The 20497-nt window shown below is 41.1% G+C and overlaps 1 protein-coding gene across 1 annotated transcript in view; it reads right to left on the bottom strand.

Annotated features, from left to right (window-relative positions):
* LNPEP (leucyl and cystinyl aminopeptidase) overlaps positions 1–20497 on the bottom strand; it is an 86372-nt gene that overhangs the window by 26406 nt on the left and 39469 nt on the right. Inside the window, exons 2-7 of the mRNA XM_026649178.2 lie at positions 16918–17758; positions 11706–11844; positions 6154–6285; positions 3053–3173; positions 2331–2485; positions 1566–1679 (exon numbers count right to left, since the gene is read on the bottom strand). Of these exons, the coding sequence (XP_026504963.1) occupies positions 1566–1679; positions 2331–2485; positions 3053–3173; positions 6154–6285; positions 11706–11844; positions 16918–17758 (1502 nt within the window). The remainder of the gene's footprint in view (positions 1–1565; positions 1680–2330; positions 2486–3052; positions 3174–6153; positions 6286–11705; positions 11845–16917; positions 17759–20497) is intronic.

The raw sequence follows: 20497 nt of genomic DNA, 5'->3' as shown, positions 1-20497 counted from the left end.
CCCAAACCCCCGCCCCAGAGCCACGCCACCGAAACAAAAACAAAAAAACCCCTCGAGCACCGCCCCGCCACCCCAACATTGGCCGCCCCTTATAAGGTGCCGCCCCAAGCACGTGCTTGGTCGGCTGGTGCCTGCCCTGCTCTCTTCACAGCAGTGATTCATCTATAGTTAAAACACTTGGCATTCAATAGAGGTAGGATTTCTCTCAAACTGTAGGATTTTGTAGAGTCTGTAATTGGCATCATTTGTAACTTGATTATGCTGCCAGACACAGAATCAAGGCACATACATATTAAAGTCAATGGGACTCTACAGAGCCAAAAGGTTTGGTGTAGGCAGATCCTTTCGCAGGGTCAGGGTCATATACTGTAAATTTGTTGGTACAGGAACCAGTGTCTGCTATTTGCATCTGTAAAGCAGCCTGCACACCCACAGTATGATGTATAATAATCTAACCATAATCACCTGCCATATCTTCAGAAATACTGAAGTGTTTTAGCTAATACACAGGTTGATTTGGGTGGCAAGGATTTATAAATGAATAGATGAAGTAATTCCACAACAATTAAAGTCTAAAAAAATTGCAGTGAAGTCACTGGATTATAGAATGACTTGTTAGGAATACGCACACTGAACATTAAACCTGATCTTGACACCAGAACCTTGAAATCTTTATTACATTCTAGATTTACATGCAGCAACTTTAAATAAACGCACTGAATATTACCAGAGTACCGTTACCTCCTACACTTAAAAGTCTGACCTACTACTATCCAACAGTGTGATAGCTGATATTTTGCCTTTTTTTTATTTCAATGGGGCTCTGCCTGGGTGCAGAGGTCTGCTAATGTGGTTACTAGTACAGGATTGAGTCCTTTGAGCACTCCTGATCAGAAAAAGAAAGAAAGATCAATGAATAAAATAGTCAAGTTGCTCTGGGGCCAACATATAGTTTATGTGAAGATTTAGATACCATTTTCTTTAAGTGTGCATGCAGGGGGAGTTTGAGAAAACATTTTTGGCACCACCAAGTGGTGAAATTTTGGCTTCAAACAGCAATTTTGCTTTTTTTTTTTTTTATTAAAGCAACTTGTTTGACTGAAAAGTTACAACCACAAGATATTAAATGAGATGTAGAAGCATGCAACATGTAAATTGCACAGTAGGTTAAAATACACACTCGTGCAAAGTATGATTCAGTGTTAAACACTAGATCAGTGATTAAACAAAGCAAAGAAGTTTTGCCCATTATTTTGTGCCCATGAAGAAAACATCAATTTATCTGTTTCAAAGGAGGTTGCATATAAAGGAGTGCATGTGCAAATTTGTAGGCCACTTTTGAAAATTTGGCCCACACACAATTTTATTTAAACATCAATTAAGATTCCACATTATTTGTAATATTATCAGTGAGTGTCCTTGGAACTATTTAGAGCACAATTTAAGTTAGATTTTCATCATCGCCTAAACCTCATGAAAATGGAGGTAAAAAAAAATGTTTATGTCAGAATTAAAAAGAAACCTCATTGATGGGACAAAACTTCAGATTTAGATGAAATACTCACAGTCTGCAGCTCTGGGAAAGTTCTTTCCATGGCAATGTATTCCATAAAAGTGGCAAATCCTTCATTCAGCCAAAGATCATTCCACCATTCCATAGTTACTAGATTACCAAACCACTAGGGGGGGAAAAAAAACAAAAAAAACCAACAGTTTTTAATTGTGCAAGATGTGAGAAAGGTCAGTCAAGTTTCAAGATCATAACAAATGTATAATCCAAAGAAGAAAAGATGCTTTATGAAGGGCTACATTGTGGTTTTGCCACAAGCCCTACGTATAGGGCAACACTTAGTTGTGCTTCCCCACGAACAAGCTAGAAAAGAGATTGTGACCCAGAGGTCTGTAACTTTCAGTTTCCTGCTACACCAAGAGCAAAATACCCACAAGCTCTATACTCGGTGCAGTGCAGATCCTAGGCAAGTGTAACAGGGAAGGGGGAGTGTTAGAGTGAGGCCTGGTCTACACTACCCCCCCACTTCGGACTAAGGTACGCAAATTCAGCTACGTTAATAACGTAGCTGAATTCGAAGTACCTTAGTCCGAACTTACCGCGGGTCCAGACGCGGCAGGAAGGCTCCCCCGTCAATGCCGCGTACTCCGCTCGCCGAGCTGGAGTACCGGCGTCGACGGCGAACACTTCTGGGATCGATCCGGGGCACTTCCGGGATCGATCCCAGAACATCGATTGCCTGCCGCCGGACCCTCCGGTAAGTGTAGACGTACCCTCAGAGAAGATTGCACTGTTAAAATACAGCATTTCAATCCAGTACCTGATGAGCCAGCTCATGAGCGATCACTGCAGTTACCAGCTTTTTATCCATTGCTGAAGACGTTTTATCATCATAAAGGAGTGTTGTCTCTCTAAAGGTGATTAAACCCCAGTTTTCCATAGCGCCTGCCTGGAAATCAGGAATAGCTACCAAATCTAGGGAGGGAGGGGAAATAAATAAATGAACCAGACAATCACAAGTTACAGTAATGCTGCACTTCAGATCTACCTGTTCTACCACATCTATATCTACAGATAGCAATCTACCAAACTTCACTATTTAGCCACCAATGCTGCAAACACTACATACTAGCTATAGGTAAACAAGTAGTCTCATTGATTTCAAGAGCAATTACGTACGGAGAAACAGTTTTTCAGGTCTGTGTCAGGTAAATATGTCACACACACAGAGAATTCTCTATGTCCCTATCTGAGCACCTGGTGTTAAATGTACAGCAAAACCTTCTGCAGAGGACACACTGAATTGGCCTTTCTTACCTTTAAGCCAAAGGTTTGCAAACTTCTTGAGCCTGAGACCCATTTCCCACACACTCATACAAGCCCAGCTAAACAGGTATTGAATTTTAATATATTTTTTTAAAAGTCTGGTTTTGGAGGGGTTTTTTATTCTTAAGTTATTTTTATTTTGAAGAACCCTCTGAAGTATGGAAAAAACTGCTACTTATTAGAAAAATATATGAATGATAGATGAAAATACTTTACCTAATTTTTGAAGAGGATACTCTATATGAAAATACTTCTGATAAAACTCCAGGAGCTTCACTGCTGTGTCTAGGGCATGCTCAACTTGGCCTAGCTTCTGTGGCATGGCATATATAGATACCTGGCAAAATAAAATGAGAAGCAAGAAAATATTTCATGGAAGGAATCACAAACAGCAAGAGAGGGAAGTGGTAGGCAAAACACTAAGTGGATAGGGGCAATTCCCTGGCCAGTTTTAAAGGAAATATATATAAAAATCACATGCATTTGATATCAAAACGTTTGAAGATTGTTGTTGCTTCTTTTATTCATCATCAACTGACCCTGTTTGAGGTATATTTATCCCCCAAATGCATGGAATGGGTGTAATGCTAATTTGAGTCCTGATGCACAGGTTATGCATTTGTTGATGACAACTAAGAATACAATTCTCCCAGGAATTACTGTTCTTTGCACCATTTAAGCCCTGAGCTGGGGTAAACTGGATGAAGTGGAGAGGGCAGGACAGAGATTCCATACATCTTGTGAGCTTGAGGGTGTCACTGTAACAGCTCCAAAGTAGCTAGAACCAAGGGGATTATTGGGGAGAGGCCACAGGAATCTTGTTTAGGTAGACCCAGTTGCTCCAATCCCTCCCCACCCAGTACAGTAGGTATGGAGAGATAGCAGCTGCTATTCCAGCTGCTGAGATGCTGTGTTCCACTCCGATGACTTGACTGTGGGAATGCACAAATTCTAGCCCCTTTAGTTTCCACTCAAAATCCAAAAACATTTCAACTGGATGGCTAAGGAGGCTCTTTTGTCTTGAGTGGAGAATTCTGAACCAATTACATGTGCTGAAGAAGTTTGGGTTGGCCTTTCTAGAAATACTAAAAGCTTGTCACAGCAGCAGTACTAAGCACTACAAATAGCACCATTTAAGGGTTTTAAGTGCTCATTAGCCCATATTTTATAATATAGTCATTTAAAGAAAGCACTCTATGTTTGATTCATTTTCCACATTAAAGTGTTCATGATGCAAAAGGGAGTCTCAATACATAACATTATACAAGGGCTGGCCACTTTAGATGCTCTCATAGAGACTATGCTGGGCTCCCTTTACTTGGCTCCCCTTCGGTAGAGTTTATATATACCCAAGGGCATTGCTGGTCTCCTTAGGTTTGGCTCCCCCACAGTGGGGCTTGGATGCCTTCCTGGGCTCAGCTGAATTCTTTAGGTTTGGTTCCACCTGAGGGGGCTCAGATGCTGCACTGGGATCTGCTCCTAAACTGTTTTGTTTTGGGAACTCCATGGGTTAGAGTGGAAGGGGGGAAAAATAAAATAAGTGGTGGTACTCTCGAGTGCCAGCCACTCATGGAATCAAAAGGAAACCTCACTAATCACGCGCACACACAGTTTCAGACCTTGGGTCAACTGTCTCAGGCTCGTGCTATGGGGCTAAAAATTGCAGTGTAGGCATTTGGGCTTGGACTCGGCTGTGAGCCTCTTTCCACTTATTGGATTTCAGAGCCCAGGCTCCAACCCAAACATTTACACTGTTATTTTTAGCCCCGTAGCATGAGCCCAAGACAGCTGACTTGAGCTCTTAGCCATGTGGGTCTTTAAAAAACCAACAAAACAAACAACCCCTCCCCCCGCGCCCCCAAAAAAACACAGCAGTGTAGATGCAACCTCTGAGTAGACTGAAGATCTGTGATCCTCCCTCTCATCTCTTACATGCTTTGATCAGCAATAAATATAGTTTAAATGTAGACATTTAAATAACCATCATTGGACATGCGAGTTAACCTCACTGACATGAACAAGAACAGGTCACACTTCTAAGGTGTAGTTTCAGGCTCTCTGCAAACACAGGCAGACAAATTTGCATAAGTTTACACTTGCTTCATAACTTTTTAAGTTTCTCTTTGCAAACACATGGGCTAAAGACTTACCTTAAAAAGGAAAATGTGATTAAATTATTGAGCTAAAAATACCAACCAAAAGGGGAAAAAAAGCCACTCGAAGCTGGACCACAGAGGCTGGCCTATTTAGCTCTAATTACAACTACTTGCCCAGGCTAGAAGGGAAGTCTGATAAAAATCCACAGTTTTACTCTATATATTGGTTTAGAGCAATTTAGATCAAGATAACATTTCTTAGCAGTATATCTGATCAGGGCTTCCTTTCCCTCCTGCAGCTTTGTTAACAAAGCTACTCTGGCTCCTTCTAGACAAGAAATGGAAAACGCTAGTACATCACAAAGGGGAGCTCCTGCTACAGTGTCAGGGTCTGATCCCCAAACTGTTACTCATGTGAAGCTCCCACACTTCCTGAATGACTAAATATTGAAAGATCCCTCCTAAGTATCTTCCTTCTTGTCATTCTCTAGTATACAGCTGCCTACCAACCCAGCAGGCTATATCCCTGAAGCAATACCACCAAAGATTAAATGAAGTCTATAGCAGTTGCTAGGTGCTCAGCATTTTTGAAAAGTCAGGTCAGAAATATTCAGGTACCTCCACATGGACTTAAAATTCTGGCCCGAGTCTGTCCTAATTGGAGCATAGACTAGTTTGGATGGTTGGCTGCAGGTAACAGATATAGAGCCAGACTCCCTTTGTTGGGTACAGGAGAGTGCTTCTGCAGCTCCTGCTCTCATGTGCAGTGATGTGAGAGAGGAGTAGCCATGGAGGAGTAGCACTATTGTCACCTGCTGTGACTCCGCTGGGGGTAGACAGGTTAACATTCCAGCTGGGGCATCACCGGAACTCTGCCAATTGAGCCTGCGCAGGACAGGCACTGGCTAGCTTGGCACTGCTCCCTCACAGACAAGCCCTTCCCACTTTTGGCACCAGCTCTGGATCTCCCAGCACTGTGAGCTGTGCAAGTGGCTTGCATCACTATACCCTGGATCCGGGCAGACTTTCTGCAGCCAGGGGCCTGCTGTCAAGTTCTGGCAACACAAGTGGGCCGCAGCTCTGGAATCAATCCAGTCCATAGCATAAGATAATTTGCTAGACACTCTTATAATAATAGGTGATAGGCACAGAGTCAGCAGGAAAACAACCCAATGAGCTACTCATGTATGTGTAGAGGTTAAAAGTACAGTGGAAACATACCAGAGTCCTATTAGTCTCCTTACTGATATTCTTCAGATTTGCAACAATGAACGCTACCAGGTAAGTACTCATCTTCAAACTCACAGAGAACTCATCTTGAACTATTCCAGCTGCCACAGGGATGGTTACAATCTGCAGATTTAAAAAAAAAAAAAAAAAAAAAAAAATTGAAGATAATGTTACAACTGAGGACAACTGGCAAAATCAATCAGATAAAGGGCTAGGAGAGAGTATAAAGAAGTTACACCGAGAGTGCACAATGGCAACTATAAGTATGTTTGTTGGACCATTTTCACTACAGTAGAACCTCAGAGTTATGAGCTGACCGGTCAACCACACCTCATTTGGAACCAAAAGTATACAATCAGGCAGCAGCAGGGAAAACAACAAATACAGTACACTACAGTACTGTGTTAAACAAGCTACTAAAAAGTAAAGGGAAAGTTTAAAAAAAAGATTTGACCAGGTAAGGAAACGGTCTGTGCTTGATTCATTTAAATAAGATGGTTAAAAGCAGCATTTTTCTTCTGCATAGTAAAGTTTCAAAGCTGTATTAAGTCAATGTTCAATCCTAAACTTCCAAAACAACCACCATAACATTTTGTTCAGAGTTACGAATAACCACCATTCCTGAAGTGTTCATAACTCTGAGGTTCTACTGTGTTTTAAGGTGCTAAGATACTACAGTGATAGTGGCCATGTAAGACCCAAGATATATAGATAGGCAAGTTGCTCATAATGTAACAAAATTTACTTATGATGAAGCTAACGTTTCCCAGGCCTACTTTGCATGCCAGAGTTTATGAAAAATCACACAACATAGAACAGAAGATTTGGGGACATATCTGTTATTTTAGGTGGCTTTTGTAACCACAAAATTGAGTCATCTGCCTTTTCCTCTGGATAGTGCCTACATTAGGCTGCACTGCTGATTGAATGAAAATGTATAGTTCATACAGCTGGGGGGGAAAAACAAACCTTGAAATAATGTATTCCCTCTTTGTCAGGCAAGAAAACTTGGCCCTGATCCTGAAAACACATCAATTTTCAGCCTGAGTCTCAAATTTTAAGCCTGAAGGTACCATTATGACCCTCTAGTATAACCTCCTACATTACAGAGACTACATATTTTCACCTAGTAATTCCTGTATCAAGCCCACAACTTCTGGTTGAATTAGAATGTGTCTTTCTGAGACAACCCAGTTTTATTTTAAAGACATCAAGTGATGGAGAATCTACCACATCCCCTTGGTAAGTTGTTTCAATGGCTAAATACCCTCACATACAAGTTTACACTTTATTTCCAACCTCAATTTGTTTAGCTTCAACTTGCAGCCATTAAATCTTTCTATGCCTTCATCAGCTAGTTGAAAGAGTACTCTTCTCTGAAACCTTTTCCCCATGGAGGTACTATTTATAGACCTCGATCAAGTCACCTTTTAACCTTCTTGTGGATACATTAAATACTTGAGATTCTTAAGTCTCTCATCATAAACTCGGGTTTTCCCAGAGGCCTCCAATCATCCTAATAGTTAACAAAAAGATGTCAAAAAATTGTGAGAGTGTGGACATTAGAACTGGACACAGTATTCCAGTCTCACTGGTGCTATACACAGAGGTAATGCCAATCCTCTGCTCCTATTGGATATTCCCCTGTTTAGAGAGTCAAGCTTCACTTTAGCCCTCTGGAGCTCCCAGTGTAATACTGTAGCTATGTTCAGTTGGTTATCCACCACGATCCCTAAATCCTGAGAAATCTCATGGACTTTAAGTTCAGCATGTACTCAAGTGTTGGTAGGATCTTGGCCTAAATTATCAAATCTAAATTTATAAAGATACTGCTTTCCTTGGCAGTAAGTTAGTATACAAGACTTAGAGCTCCTTATAGGGAGCCTGCACAGATGTCCTTAAAAAAAATATCAGAGTGAAAAGCCACTGAACCTGTTGTACTACATGTACTGTACTGTAGATTTAAGAAATCGTATGGGATCGTATAACTAAAGACTATTGTAATGCATATGAACATGCACAAGATGGCAAATTTTCTTGACAGAACGCAAAATTCAGAATCAACTCATAAATTGCATGTTCAGAAATGTAACCATTATTCAGTTCAGAAATCAAAAAGGTATTGTATATCAAATTACAAGGAGCCAATCTAAACATTAATGATGAGTGAATAAATTTTTTTTTGGATGACAATTTCATTAGTGAATTGATTATCTTACTTACTTTTATTTCTTTGGTCATGCACACAAAGTGGATTCTCAGAACTAAGTGTGGGACTTTACTACCCAATTCTCATCAACACCTTTTTCATATTGAGTGAAAAGGAACCTGGAAAATGCTGTTTTTAGAGGTTAGCAAACTGCATACTCCAGATGGCAAGGTACAAGGACCAATTAGCACACAGCTGATTTTAAATAAGGGATGGTGGGGGGGGGGGGGGAAAAGGGGGGGGTGGTTAATTCCAAAGGACTGAAATTAAAAAAAAAAAAAAAAAAAAAGGAAAAGAGAGAGGGGGGGGGGGGGGGGGGGGGGGGGGGGAGGAGAGGGAGAGAAAGGACTAATTACAGCTGGGCAGAAGTACCACAGTGAGAGACAGACAAGTTTGGGTGGTGGTGCAAGGGCAGGAGCCAGGCAGATGGAGGGAACCAATCTGGGAACAGAGGAGTGGCAGTTGCTGACTGTAATCTAGGTAGGGAGCTCAGGAGAAGAGAAGCAGCATACAAACTTGCCATCTAATCTAGTTGCCAAACCCAGGGCACAATGTTTGGTAAAAGTAAGGGGCTGAGCACCAAATGGCTGCCCAGCAGATCTCAGGCATAGGACTATTTTAGATATGCTGAAGAGGTTGCCTGGGCTCTAGCTGAGTGGGCCCTGATGCCTGTGGGAATGGGCATATCTTCTATTTGGTAACATTGTAATGCATCAGGGATCCACTTGGATAATCCCTAGGAAGAGATGGCCTGACTTCTCGTAGCCTTTTCCAGTACCACAGATAAAGGGGTCAACTGAATAGCTTTGTTTGGTCTAAACAAAGGTCACTGGAAACATCTAATGTATGGAACTTGGTTTTTCCAAGTCTGAGTGTGATTTGGGAAAGAAGATAGCGAGGTTGTTGGTTTGGATTACGTGATAAATCAGACACCATCTTGGCAGGAATTTAAGGTGGGGACTCAGCACCACCTTAACCCTGTGGACAGTATAATGTGGGGGAGGCGAGAGAAGTCGTCCTACTGTTAGTGCTCAAATCTCGCTAACTCTCCAGGCTGAGGTGATAGCCTGTTTTGACTAGGTTGGTGAAGTGAGGACTTGGATAAGATTTCCATGAGGCCCATAAGAACTACATTAAGGTCCCAGGATAGGAGAAGCTTCAGGGTGCATGAACCAGTCCTTTTAGAAATTTTGAAACAATGGGATGAGAGAATACAATATAAAAGTTTTAACAGGAAGGTGTCATGTTGAGATGACTGCTAAATGGACCCTGACAGCTGATGGTAAGCCTGATAGCTTGAACTGGAGGATACGATCTGCACTCTTGGGAATAGAAGCTTGTAATGGGTTGAGACCTTGTTGTAAAGCCCAGATGGAAAAATTCTTCCACTTTAGAACATAAAAAAAAAAAAAAAAAATGGCCACACTGGGTCAAACCAATGGTCCATCTAGCCCAGTCCTGTCTTCAGACACTGGTGGTGCCAGATGCTTCAGAGAGAGTGAACAGAACATGGTAATTATTGAGTGGGAGGCAATTATTTTGTCCAGTCCCAGCTTCTGATAGTCAGATGTTTAGTGATACACAGAGCATGGGTGTTCCTAACTATCTTAATAGAGATCAGCCCTCCTTACTGGGGAGCTCATCAATGAATGATTACCTAGCCTGGGACAAGGTAGGCATATTTAGCAAACAGGGCTTTATAGTTGGCTATTTGCCCTTGAAGAGATGCCAGAAAGTAGGCCTTTCTACCTAAGAGATCAAACTCTTGGGCTTTTTGTTCTTAGAAGTGTGGTCCTATCTGCTTGGATCGCTCCTGTACTACAATCCTTTTGGAGTGACTTGGTATCTTTCTCTGCTCATTTTGATGTTGGAAGTATAAAGACTTGAACTGGTCATAGGTATTTTACAGGCTCTAGAATGCCTTCATTGATTGGCATTGCCAATCTGCCTGGGAAATCAGAATGGGTAGTATCACATAACATATGTGGTTCTTCCTGTACAGATAATTCAGCATCCTGAGTGTCTGCTATCATTCCCAACAATTCCTGAAAGGGCTTGAAGTCATCAGAATGAGATATTGGCGGGGATGTCACCGCCTCATCCAGAGAGAAGGAAGATCAATTTTCAGGATTATTCAGCTGAAAAGGGTTAAGAGGAGTCTCTTGGGGATCTTGGAAGGAGTCATCTTCTGATTCTTCCTCCTGAGCATCTGCCTCCTACTCATATTCTTATTCTCTTGGGTTGTCTACTTCATCAAGTGATCTAGCAAGGGACCTAACTGGCAAAGTGGATCAAGCTCACTTGTAGGTAGAGCAAGAGGCAGAGGAGCAGCATCCAAGAGGGTATATAAGGGGCCCAGAATGGTTGAGAAGGTACAAGGAGACGTCTATCAGGGATATCAGGATGCTGTGGGTGGGTGGGGTGGGGTGGGGTGGAAGAGAGTTAGGAGTTCTGGAGGTTAAAATCGAAGGGAGACTCCTAGTTGGTGGCAACTGGGAGTTGCTCTGCTTGAGGAATTCCTAGGAAAAGTGGTGGGAAGAACTTCTACATCAGGGCCTCTGCTAGATTCTGGAGAGAAAGTGAACAGCAAAGAGAAGGAGTTTAGGCTCAGCCATTAGGTGGCAAGGTGCCTTGGCACCAAGCAGTAATCTAACGAAAGGGAAGATTTTAAACAAAACCGACTAGACTGCCAACAGAGCAGAAATTCATCACTACGCTAACTTATCTAATATTTACAAACTGATTTGGTGGATGGCTGCTAGGGGGTAGCAAGCAGACACTGCCAAGTTGCATCTTGCTGCCGCAGGCGATAACTGGGAACTGAAAGACAGTCAGGGATGCTCTGCTCTATAAGTGATTGTGTTGGGGAGCACAAGGACACGTAGGGTGCAGGTACTGTCCCAATGGACGCTGCAGAACAGAAGATTTCAATCTTGTGCTCATGCACACCATAAATGGGATCCACACGGACCAAGCCTTCAAGAAGAATCTTAAGTTCGACAGAAAGTGGTGCAGCAACCAAAGTCCATGTAGATATACCGTCCCATGCCAGTTCAGCCAACTGCTGGCTGTAGCCATTCAACTGTTCCTACAGTACATGGAACAGCTATTTGATCTGGGATACACTTTTAAATCTAAATGTGTAAGATCTTTGGAGCAAGGCAGCCTTTTCATTACATGTTTGTATGGTGTCTTGCACAGACCCTTGCCTGGGCCATCTATGCACTCTTGTGTCACAAATCAACAAAGTGATTCAGAGTACTTTTAATACAGAGCACCTAAAAGACACACATCCATCCTCTAATATTCGTGCATTAGAAGAGCATAACTGTACCTTTGGCATATTTGACAGAGTGGAGTGCTGTTCATCTCTCTTGATCTTAATTAGAAAAGTGGCTTTAAATGCTGGTTCATCAAAGCAGGGAAAGGCAGACCTTGCAGCCAGAGGCTCAAACTGAGTTGCTGCAAGCCATCTAATGGAGAGAAAAAAAAACATGTTAAAAATATAAGAGTTGGCATTACCATTCTTTAATAAATCAAGAACAGTTACTTTGAGGATTGGAATGGAAGGAAGTTTTATTGGGAGGGGCTGGGAACAGAGAGGTAGCCATGATTTGTCAGGATAGAATAAGCACACATTTAAGAAAGGCCTGTCATCAATTTAAGTCTCAGAAGATTTTTCAATGCAATTTTTATTCAATGTTCTTTCCAGCATAATGCAGTCAGAAGATATAGTTTGTCTAATTCACCAGACTACAAACCGATTAGATTGAAATATAGGGCACATTATCAGTAAACAATTGTCCCAATAGCCAAGTACTCAAAAGCTCATATATCCCTAAGAGTACGTAGCTCAAAAGAAGACTAAGACACATGTACCAGGCACTTTTATTTTGAAGTGTCTAATAATGGGAATAAACTTCATGCCTCACTGGCAGACAAGATGACTGACTGCTTCTGTCCATCCACAACTTTCAACAGGCAGGAAGAGCCACTCCCATGTCCCATCTAACTGTTCCCCACCCTGCCACTGACTTGTGGACAACAGCTGGCCCAGTCAGTATCTTTGGGTAGGTCTACATTAAAAATGCTACAGCAGCACAGATGCACCACTTCAGGGCAGACACTAAACCTTCCATTGCTTTTCTTCCATTGCAATTGTAAATCCAGCTGTCTAAGAGGTGGTAGCTCAGGGGTTCTCAACAAATTTTTTAGAGGACTCAGAGTGTGGCCACCAACTCTTGCTGGTGGCTCTCCCGACACTTTTTCCTAAAATACTTAATTAACTTTAGAAAAAAAATATTAGAGCTGTCAAGTGATTAAAAAAAATTAATCGAGATTAATCACACGGTTAAACAATAGAATACCATTTATTTAAATATTTTGGATGTTTTCTACATTTTCAAATATATTGATTTTAATTACAACACAATACAAAATGTATAGTGCTCACTTTGTATCTTTTTATTACAAATATTTGCACTGTAAAAAAAAAAAAGTAGTTTTTCAATTCCCCCATTACAAGTACTTTAGTGCAATCTCTTTATCATGAAAATTGAACTTACAAATGTAGAATTATGTATTAAAAAAAGCTGCACTCAAAAACAAAATGTAAAACTTTAGAGCCTACAAATCCACTCAATCCAACTTCTTGTTCAGCCAATCGCTCAAACAAGTTTGTTTACATTTGCAGAAGATAATGCTGCCCACTTCTTGTTTACAATGTCACCTGAAATTGAGAACAGGCGTTCTCATGGCACTGTCGTAGCCAGCATTGCAAGATATTTGCATGCCAGATGTGCTAAAGATTTAAATATCCTTTCATGCTTCAACCACCATTCCAGAGGAAGTGTCCACGCTGTACGGACTGACGCATGTTCATTTTCATCATCTGAGTCAGATGCCACCAGCAGAAGATTAATTTTCTTTTTTGGTGGTTCAGGTTCTGTAGTTTCTGCATCGGAGTGTTGCTCTTTTAAGACATCGGAAAGCAGGGTCTACACCTCGTCCCTCTCAGATTTTGGAAGACGCTTCAGATTCTTAAACCTTGGGTTGAGTGCTGTATCTATCCTTAGATATCTCACATTAGTACCTTCTTTGCGTTTTGTCAAACGTGCTATGAAAGTGTTCTTAATATGAACAACATGTGCTGGGTCATCATTCGAGACTGCTATAACATGAAATATATGGCAGAATGCGGGTAAAACAGAGCAGGAGGCGTACAATTCTCCCCCAAGGAGTTCAGTCACAAATTTAATTAAAGCATTAATTTTTTTAACAAGCGCAATCAGCATGGAAGCATGACCTCTAGAATGGTGGCCGAAGCATGAAGGGGCATACGAATGTTTTGCATATCTGGCACATAAATACCTTGCAATGCCGGCTACAAAAGTGCCACGGGAACGCCTGTTCTCACTTTCAGGTGACATTGTAAATAAGAAGCGGGCAGCATTATCTCCCATAAACAAACTTGTTTCTCTTAGCGGTTGACTGAACAAGTAGGACTGAGTGGACTCGTAGACTCTAAAGTTTTACACTGTTTTGTTTTTGAGTGCAGTTATGTAACAAAACTAAACAAAACAAAACAAATCTAGATTTGTAAATTGCACTTTCACAATAAAGAGATTGCACTTCAGTACTTGTATGTGGTGAATTGAAAAATACTATTTCTTTTATCATTTTTATAGTGAAAATATTTGTAATCAAAAATAATATTAAGTGAGCACTGTACACTTCGTATTCTGTGTTGTAACTGATGTCAATATATTTGAAAAGGTAGAAAAACATCCAAAAATATGTAATAATGTCAATTGGGATTCTATTGTTTAACAGTGTGATTAAAACTGCGATTAATCGCGGTTAATTTTTGTGAGTTAATCATAAGAGTTAACTGCAATTAATCGACAACCCTAATATATATACACATGGGTATACATGCCCAAATCATTGCAATTTATTTATGTAGGGTTTTTTTTGCGGACTAGATAATAAAAATAATACTATGAAAAGTGATATTTGTATCTTTGCTACTATAACTTTTCACAAGTCCTGGCTAATTAAGACTTGGATGGAGGGATGGGGATCAGCAGGGGCCAGGGAGGATGGATGGGGGACCCCCACCACTGCGTGGTCGGGGATGAGGGTCAACACCCTGAGCCAGCACCTACTGGAGTCCAGGCTCAGCGCCAGTTGCTCTGTGCCCAGGATTGGGGATCAGCGTTCAGGGCCAGGGATCAGTGCCTACTGCCACACGGCCAGGGGTCAGTGACTGCGGCCAGCGCCTGCTGCCACACGGCTGGGGCTAGGGGCAGAAGCCTGCTGCCAGACAGCTAGGGCTGAAGGTCAGCATCCAGGGCCAGCACCCGCCAGAGCCCAGGGTCAGCGCCCGCTGCTGCACAACCAGGGCTGGGGATCTGCACCCCGGACTGACGCCTGAGGCTAATTTATCATTCACACACTAACAGGTCAGTTTCACCCTTCAACAGCCTGCATTTTTTAAAACTATAATGTTAAAGTAAATTAAATGTGGAGAATAAAGGGAGGCTTTTTTTGGAAGGGAACCTAATAGAAAACGAAAGCAAAATGGAACCAGTTGCCCACAATTATTGGCATAAATGAATTTTGCCTTCTAAGCTCTGACTGCAGTTATTTCATTTCATATATTTCATTGTAATGCCTGCGTTCTCAGCTTCCTCACTGTGGCAGTGTATTTTATTTAAATCTTTCAGGTAATGCTACTTTGATGTAATCGACACCTCAGATTATAGTGATCTTTGGCTCACTAGCATGAGAATCTTTGGTATTTTAATTCAAAGCCAAAAGAATAAGGAAAAAAGATCAACAGCTGGATACAACACTAGGAAAAGAATCTGTCACCAGGTACCCTCCAGAGAGTGAATGTCACCATATGCTTATGAATATCCTCTCCTTGATGTTTGTTTATGGATAAGGTTTCTTTCTGAGTAGGAAAATATGGCATTTTTTTTTGACTGTTCAGAAAATTGGCTAGCCAGACATAGCCAACCTGGAACAAACCAATGGTGTCTAGCCCAGACTTCTGTCTTCAAAAGCCAGGTGCTTAAGAAAAGAAAAGGTCAAACCCACTGTGATGTGCCCAGTTCCACAACAGAATATATCATTTGGGGACTGGAGGACAAGTGTCTGTGTTACATGAGGATTCTTCCTGTTAGAGGGTGATCAATGCATGCACTGTTACAATTTATAGACTAAGTGTACCCCAGTTTTTGTAGCAGAAGTTATTCTCAAATGACAACAACATGTATACAACCCTTTTCCTGTATATATTAAGCGATTTGCCTTATTGATATCCTGATGTTGACAAGTTCTACAGGTTAATTTTAAGTGACATCAAAAAGCATTTACTTTTACATTTTTAAATGTGTTGCCTTTTAAAATTTATCACTGTTAGTGTGTTATGGGAAGAGGCACGGAGATCAACTGCATCATTTAGTTAGGTAAACAAGATTTTATTTTTTTTAAACTAGTGAAAGCTCAGCAAAACATCTTTCCTACACTATGCAGCTCTCTTGTTTGTCTACCAACAAACAAAATAATAAACAAACTTTACACTAGCTGGTTTTCTTTTTAAAATGGATTAGACTTAATTTTAAGTCTGGATTATTCAGGTCCCTTATATGTCATTAATTAAGAGGTGCAGGCAGCGAAATATTATTGGTCAGCTTGTGCCACAATTTAATATTAATTTACTCCTCAAGTAGCCCCATTGAAATCAAGGAGACTGCTCAAGGAGTCAGGTACGATTTTATGTGAGTAAGGCTATCACAACCTGGCTACATATGGAAAAAAATAATCATCATCATCATCATCATCATCAAGCCTTTATTACTTGCCTACTTCTTAGAGACCAGAAGAAAGACGCTTAGTACAACCCTTGTGATTGTCTATTGACTTAGTAAGAGGTAGACGAAGTGGTCTTTCGGAAAAATTCCCATCATTAACATTCATGGTTAAGAGTATCGATCCCTCTGCAGTAGTGACTCATTACCACCACCACCACCAATCTGAGAGAAAACCATGAAAGGACATAAGATTAATATAACCTAAAAGATAACTATCCACAAGCCGGGAAACAGAACTGAAGTGAAGGACTGTCTGTGCTATAACGAATCAATCCATGCAAGAGATTCTTGAAGCAGTGTTGATTCTAATCATGGAAAACGTCTGCTTCACTCTCCTGCAGTGGACCTGATCTTTGTGTAAGCTGCCATCAACACGAAGAGTTAATATTCAAAACAGAGGGAACGTTGTATTTCCAAAGGAATTTTTTAAATAAAAAAGCAAAAACCCCGCTCGTTTTCAGACAGACTCTGCTAGCAACTGTCTCCTGAAGAACTCCTTTGCTATACACTTCAGGGCTCAGGTGTGGAGTCAGAAAAACCACACAGCCGAGTCATTGCTCCTTGCCCTCCCCCCATCATTATTTTTAATTAACGAATCAAGTGCAAACGAGTACACACGAAACAACCTAGAAATACAGGGATGAGAAAACTTATTCATTAGCATACCTTTTCTTAGCATGTTCATCCTTGTAGGAGACTTTGTAAAACCCATAATAGGTATCTGATAAATTAGATGAATAGTCTATGCTGAGGGTGTAGTTCTGCCCAACAAGTAGAGCATCAGGGGCCACAACTGCAATCTGATCACGCACTGGATATTCCAGGACTTCAACTGGTTTTGCCTGATTCCAACCTGCTGAAGTCAGAGTTGCCTTGGTGATATTAAGTCCTGAGCTATGAAGTATGATATTCCAAGTCACCTGGATGACATTAACAGTTATCTGTACAGAACCTGCAAACTTTGTAGTTGTTAGGTTTGGCTGCAAGATGAGATCATAGTGTAGTGGTACAACATTACTGGGAAGCCTGTTTTTTGCCCATGGAAATCTCTTTCCATTAGTTGCTAGAGGATATATCAGTTCCATTGTATGGTTCTTTTTATGGCAGCCTTCTTTGGTAAAGGTACATTTGGGAAGAAGGTAGATCACCATTATTACTGAAACTGCAATCAGAAGAACAACTGCACAAACCACCATGGTCCTTAAAGAGGGCACTGAGCATGATCCATCTGAGCTCTGACTATAGCCAGATGCATTACTACGGAGACCTGTGCTTCTGTTCATGAAGGACATGCCCAGCAATTTCGCTGATGATTCATAATCCTCTTCATCCTCATCCATTTCATTCTCTCCAAGGCCACGCACCAGTAGTCGGGAACTTCTTGGCTCATATTCCACTTCATCAGGCTCCAATGGATGCAAGCAAGGCTCCTTTGCCAAGTCAACCACATCAGGTTCTTCCTCAAACATGCTGTTTTCAATCATATTCCTGGGCAACTGAATTCGATCTGGGTGGGGAGAAGAGGAGGAGAGAAAAAAAGAGCATATGTTATAACTAAAAAGGTATGGCTATGACAACCCAAAAGATAACTTACAGAGTGGGAGTAGTGGAGAATGGAAAGCACTTGTGCAGCATCTCTTACTGAGAGAGCTCCAATTCTGGAGAATATTTGTACATATTTTTGCATACAGTGATGATTTTTGGTTTGACTAACAATATTCCTGGAGACATTCATGCAACCCTTTGGCCTAATCTGCTCTGGGAAACTGCATAACTAACATTTTAACATAATGTTACCAACATGATTTTGCCTTTCTTGTGGGGAGGGACACATGTAAGAACATGGAGGATCCTATGGTTAACCACAGCCAACTAGTATATTTTTAAAAACACTAACTGCCCTGTCCACATTCAGTGTTAAGTTGTGCTGTAGAAAGGATTTAGCAAAGTGCTGATTGCTAAACCAGTGGAAGACAAATATCAAGCCACTATTTTGTTTTAGGAGAGGGATCTGGTTAAATTTTCTATTCCTTTTATATAAAAAAGGATAATATACTACATTTGCAACTGCGCTCTTCATTTAAGATTTAGTCCCTATGTCCTGGGTAAAAGCCTGTGCATAAAAAGAGTTAAAAAGTGCTTACTAAAGTAAAACATCTCCATAAATCTGGATCTTAATAATTAATAAATTGTTATATGTATTCAATTAAAAGTTCAGATTCAAGAGTCACTTTTTACAAGAGTGACAGATAACTAGACGTGAAACATATGTGAAGAGCTGATCTGTGTGGCTCGAAAGCTTGTCTCTCACCAACAGAATTTTGTCCAATAAAAGATATTACGTCATCTACCTCATCTCTCTAATATCCTGGGATCGACATGGCTACAAGGCTAACTTCTGTATAAGTAGTTTATACTTTGGGCAACCAACTACCAAGGAGACAGAGGGAATAAGGAATCCTATCCCTGTGCATGGACAGAGCTGATGCAAGGCCCAGGGACCAGAAAGCAGGTCATAAAGTGGCTTTGGAGAGAACAAGCATTTGTTATCACCATGGGCCTGAAGCAAAGCCCACTGCTGTCAGTGGAAAGACTGATTTTAAGGGACTTTGGAAGTGTTGGAGGAGACAGACTAAGAAAAGCTAATAGAAGGGGGGGTGGAGGGGAGGAAGAGAGACACACAGCCGTAGACTGGTACAACCCCGAAACTCTATAAAGATCCTAAGCATAAGCTTACATTTAGGCACATGTTTAAGCATTGTGCTGACTGAATAGGAAGAGACTCAAGTGCATGGCTGAAGCTGAACTAGGGCTCTAGCTGATCATTTAAGGAGGACACAGCTTGTAGGGGATGAAGTTTCTTAGCCAGATAGGTACAACAGAAAGCAGACATGTTTAACTGGTTGAAAGTTTTCTATCTTCCCACCTCTCCCCTCAATAAAAATTTATTTGCCAAAAAAAGTCAGTCAATTTTTAAATGTGAGAGGGGAAGAAAGTGTTGGTCAAAATTTCACAAGGAAAAAATAAAGTTTCCTTGAGCAGTTCTACAAAAGTGAGTTTCTGTGGCATAGAACATGACCTTTCAGCTAGAGCTAGGTGAACAATGGATTTTTTAATCTTGTCTAACATTGCAAGAGAATGCTGAAATAGAACTCAGTTGTTTCAGGTTACCAACCCTCTCTCTGTCAGTCCACTTGATCAGACCCTCTCCCCTCTAGGTTATATTTCTAAATCCCAATTCAACAGCCTCTAAAATAAAGCTCCCCACTCCTCAAATATAATCCCATGCACTTCACCTCAGCAATGACAGATTAATTAACCTAATCTGAAGTTTCTTGGCTAAAACAGCTTTAAAACATCAAGGGACAACACCCACAACTCACCGAACCAGTGTCTTCAAAACAGGGGGAGGGTAGACTAGTGAGGGGGACTGAGCGTTGTCAGACTAGTCCAGGAGGTTGAGGATAGATGAGAGGAGTAGTGGGAGCAGTAAGGCTATATGAACCTGGATCTGTCCTGCTCTCACGGGGTCTCAAATGTGAACATGCTGTCATGTCTTCAGACAAAGTAATAAAAAACTTCTTCAAAGCCATTCGTTGTTCCACTTGCTTTAAGGCAGCCCCTAACACAGTGCTCATGTACATGCCTCGGCCATGAAAGCACACATCCACGCCCCACCAATACCTACCCTGAGCAGCATGTAAATATGTTAGAGGTGGGGGTGGAGAAGGGGTGAAAAAAGGAAAACAGTACTCAGAAGAGAAAGAACTAATAAGAAGAAAAACTAGTGGACGGAAGGAGGATAATATAGAGAGAAAAATGGAAAGAAAAAAAAGAATAGATGGCAGAAGCCAAGTTAGTACATGGCAAGAGACATGGCAGGAAGTCCATCCACAACTCTTCTGCAAAGAGGATTTCAAAAGGTTGGGAACCACTACACTGTATTTTCAAAAAGCAGTTTACATCTAATTCTCCCTTGCTGCTCCCAAGCCAACTACTGCATATAATTTTCCAGTTCACCTCAAAATTGTATACACAAAAAATTATTTGGGCCACAGAGCATACCCGTGACTGGAAAGAACTTTTCCCTAAGAAATTAATATAGAAGGCCAAACTAATAATGCTTGAACTAGAGAGAGAAATGCCAGCCTCTCTCTCTCTTATATTAAAAAAAAAAAAAAAAAAAAAAAAAAAAAACCCCACCACCCCAAACATGCACTTAGAATTATTTGCAGAAATTGGCGGC

The sequence above is a fragment of the Terrapene carolina genome, unplaced genomic scaffold (assembly GCF_002925995.2).
Source record: "Terrapene carolina triunguis isolate 2854851 unplaced genomic scaffold, T_m_triunguis-2.0 Scaffold69, whole genome shotgun sequence".
NCBI classification, from domain to species: Eukaryota; Metazoa; Chordata; order Testudines; family Emydidae; genus Terrapene; species Terrapene triunguis.
Note: the sequence above shows the minus strand (reverse complement) of the source record. Positions and strands in the feature narration are given on the sequence as shown.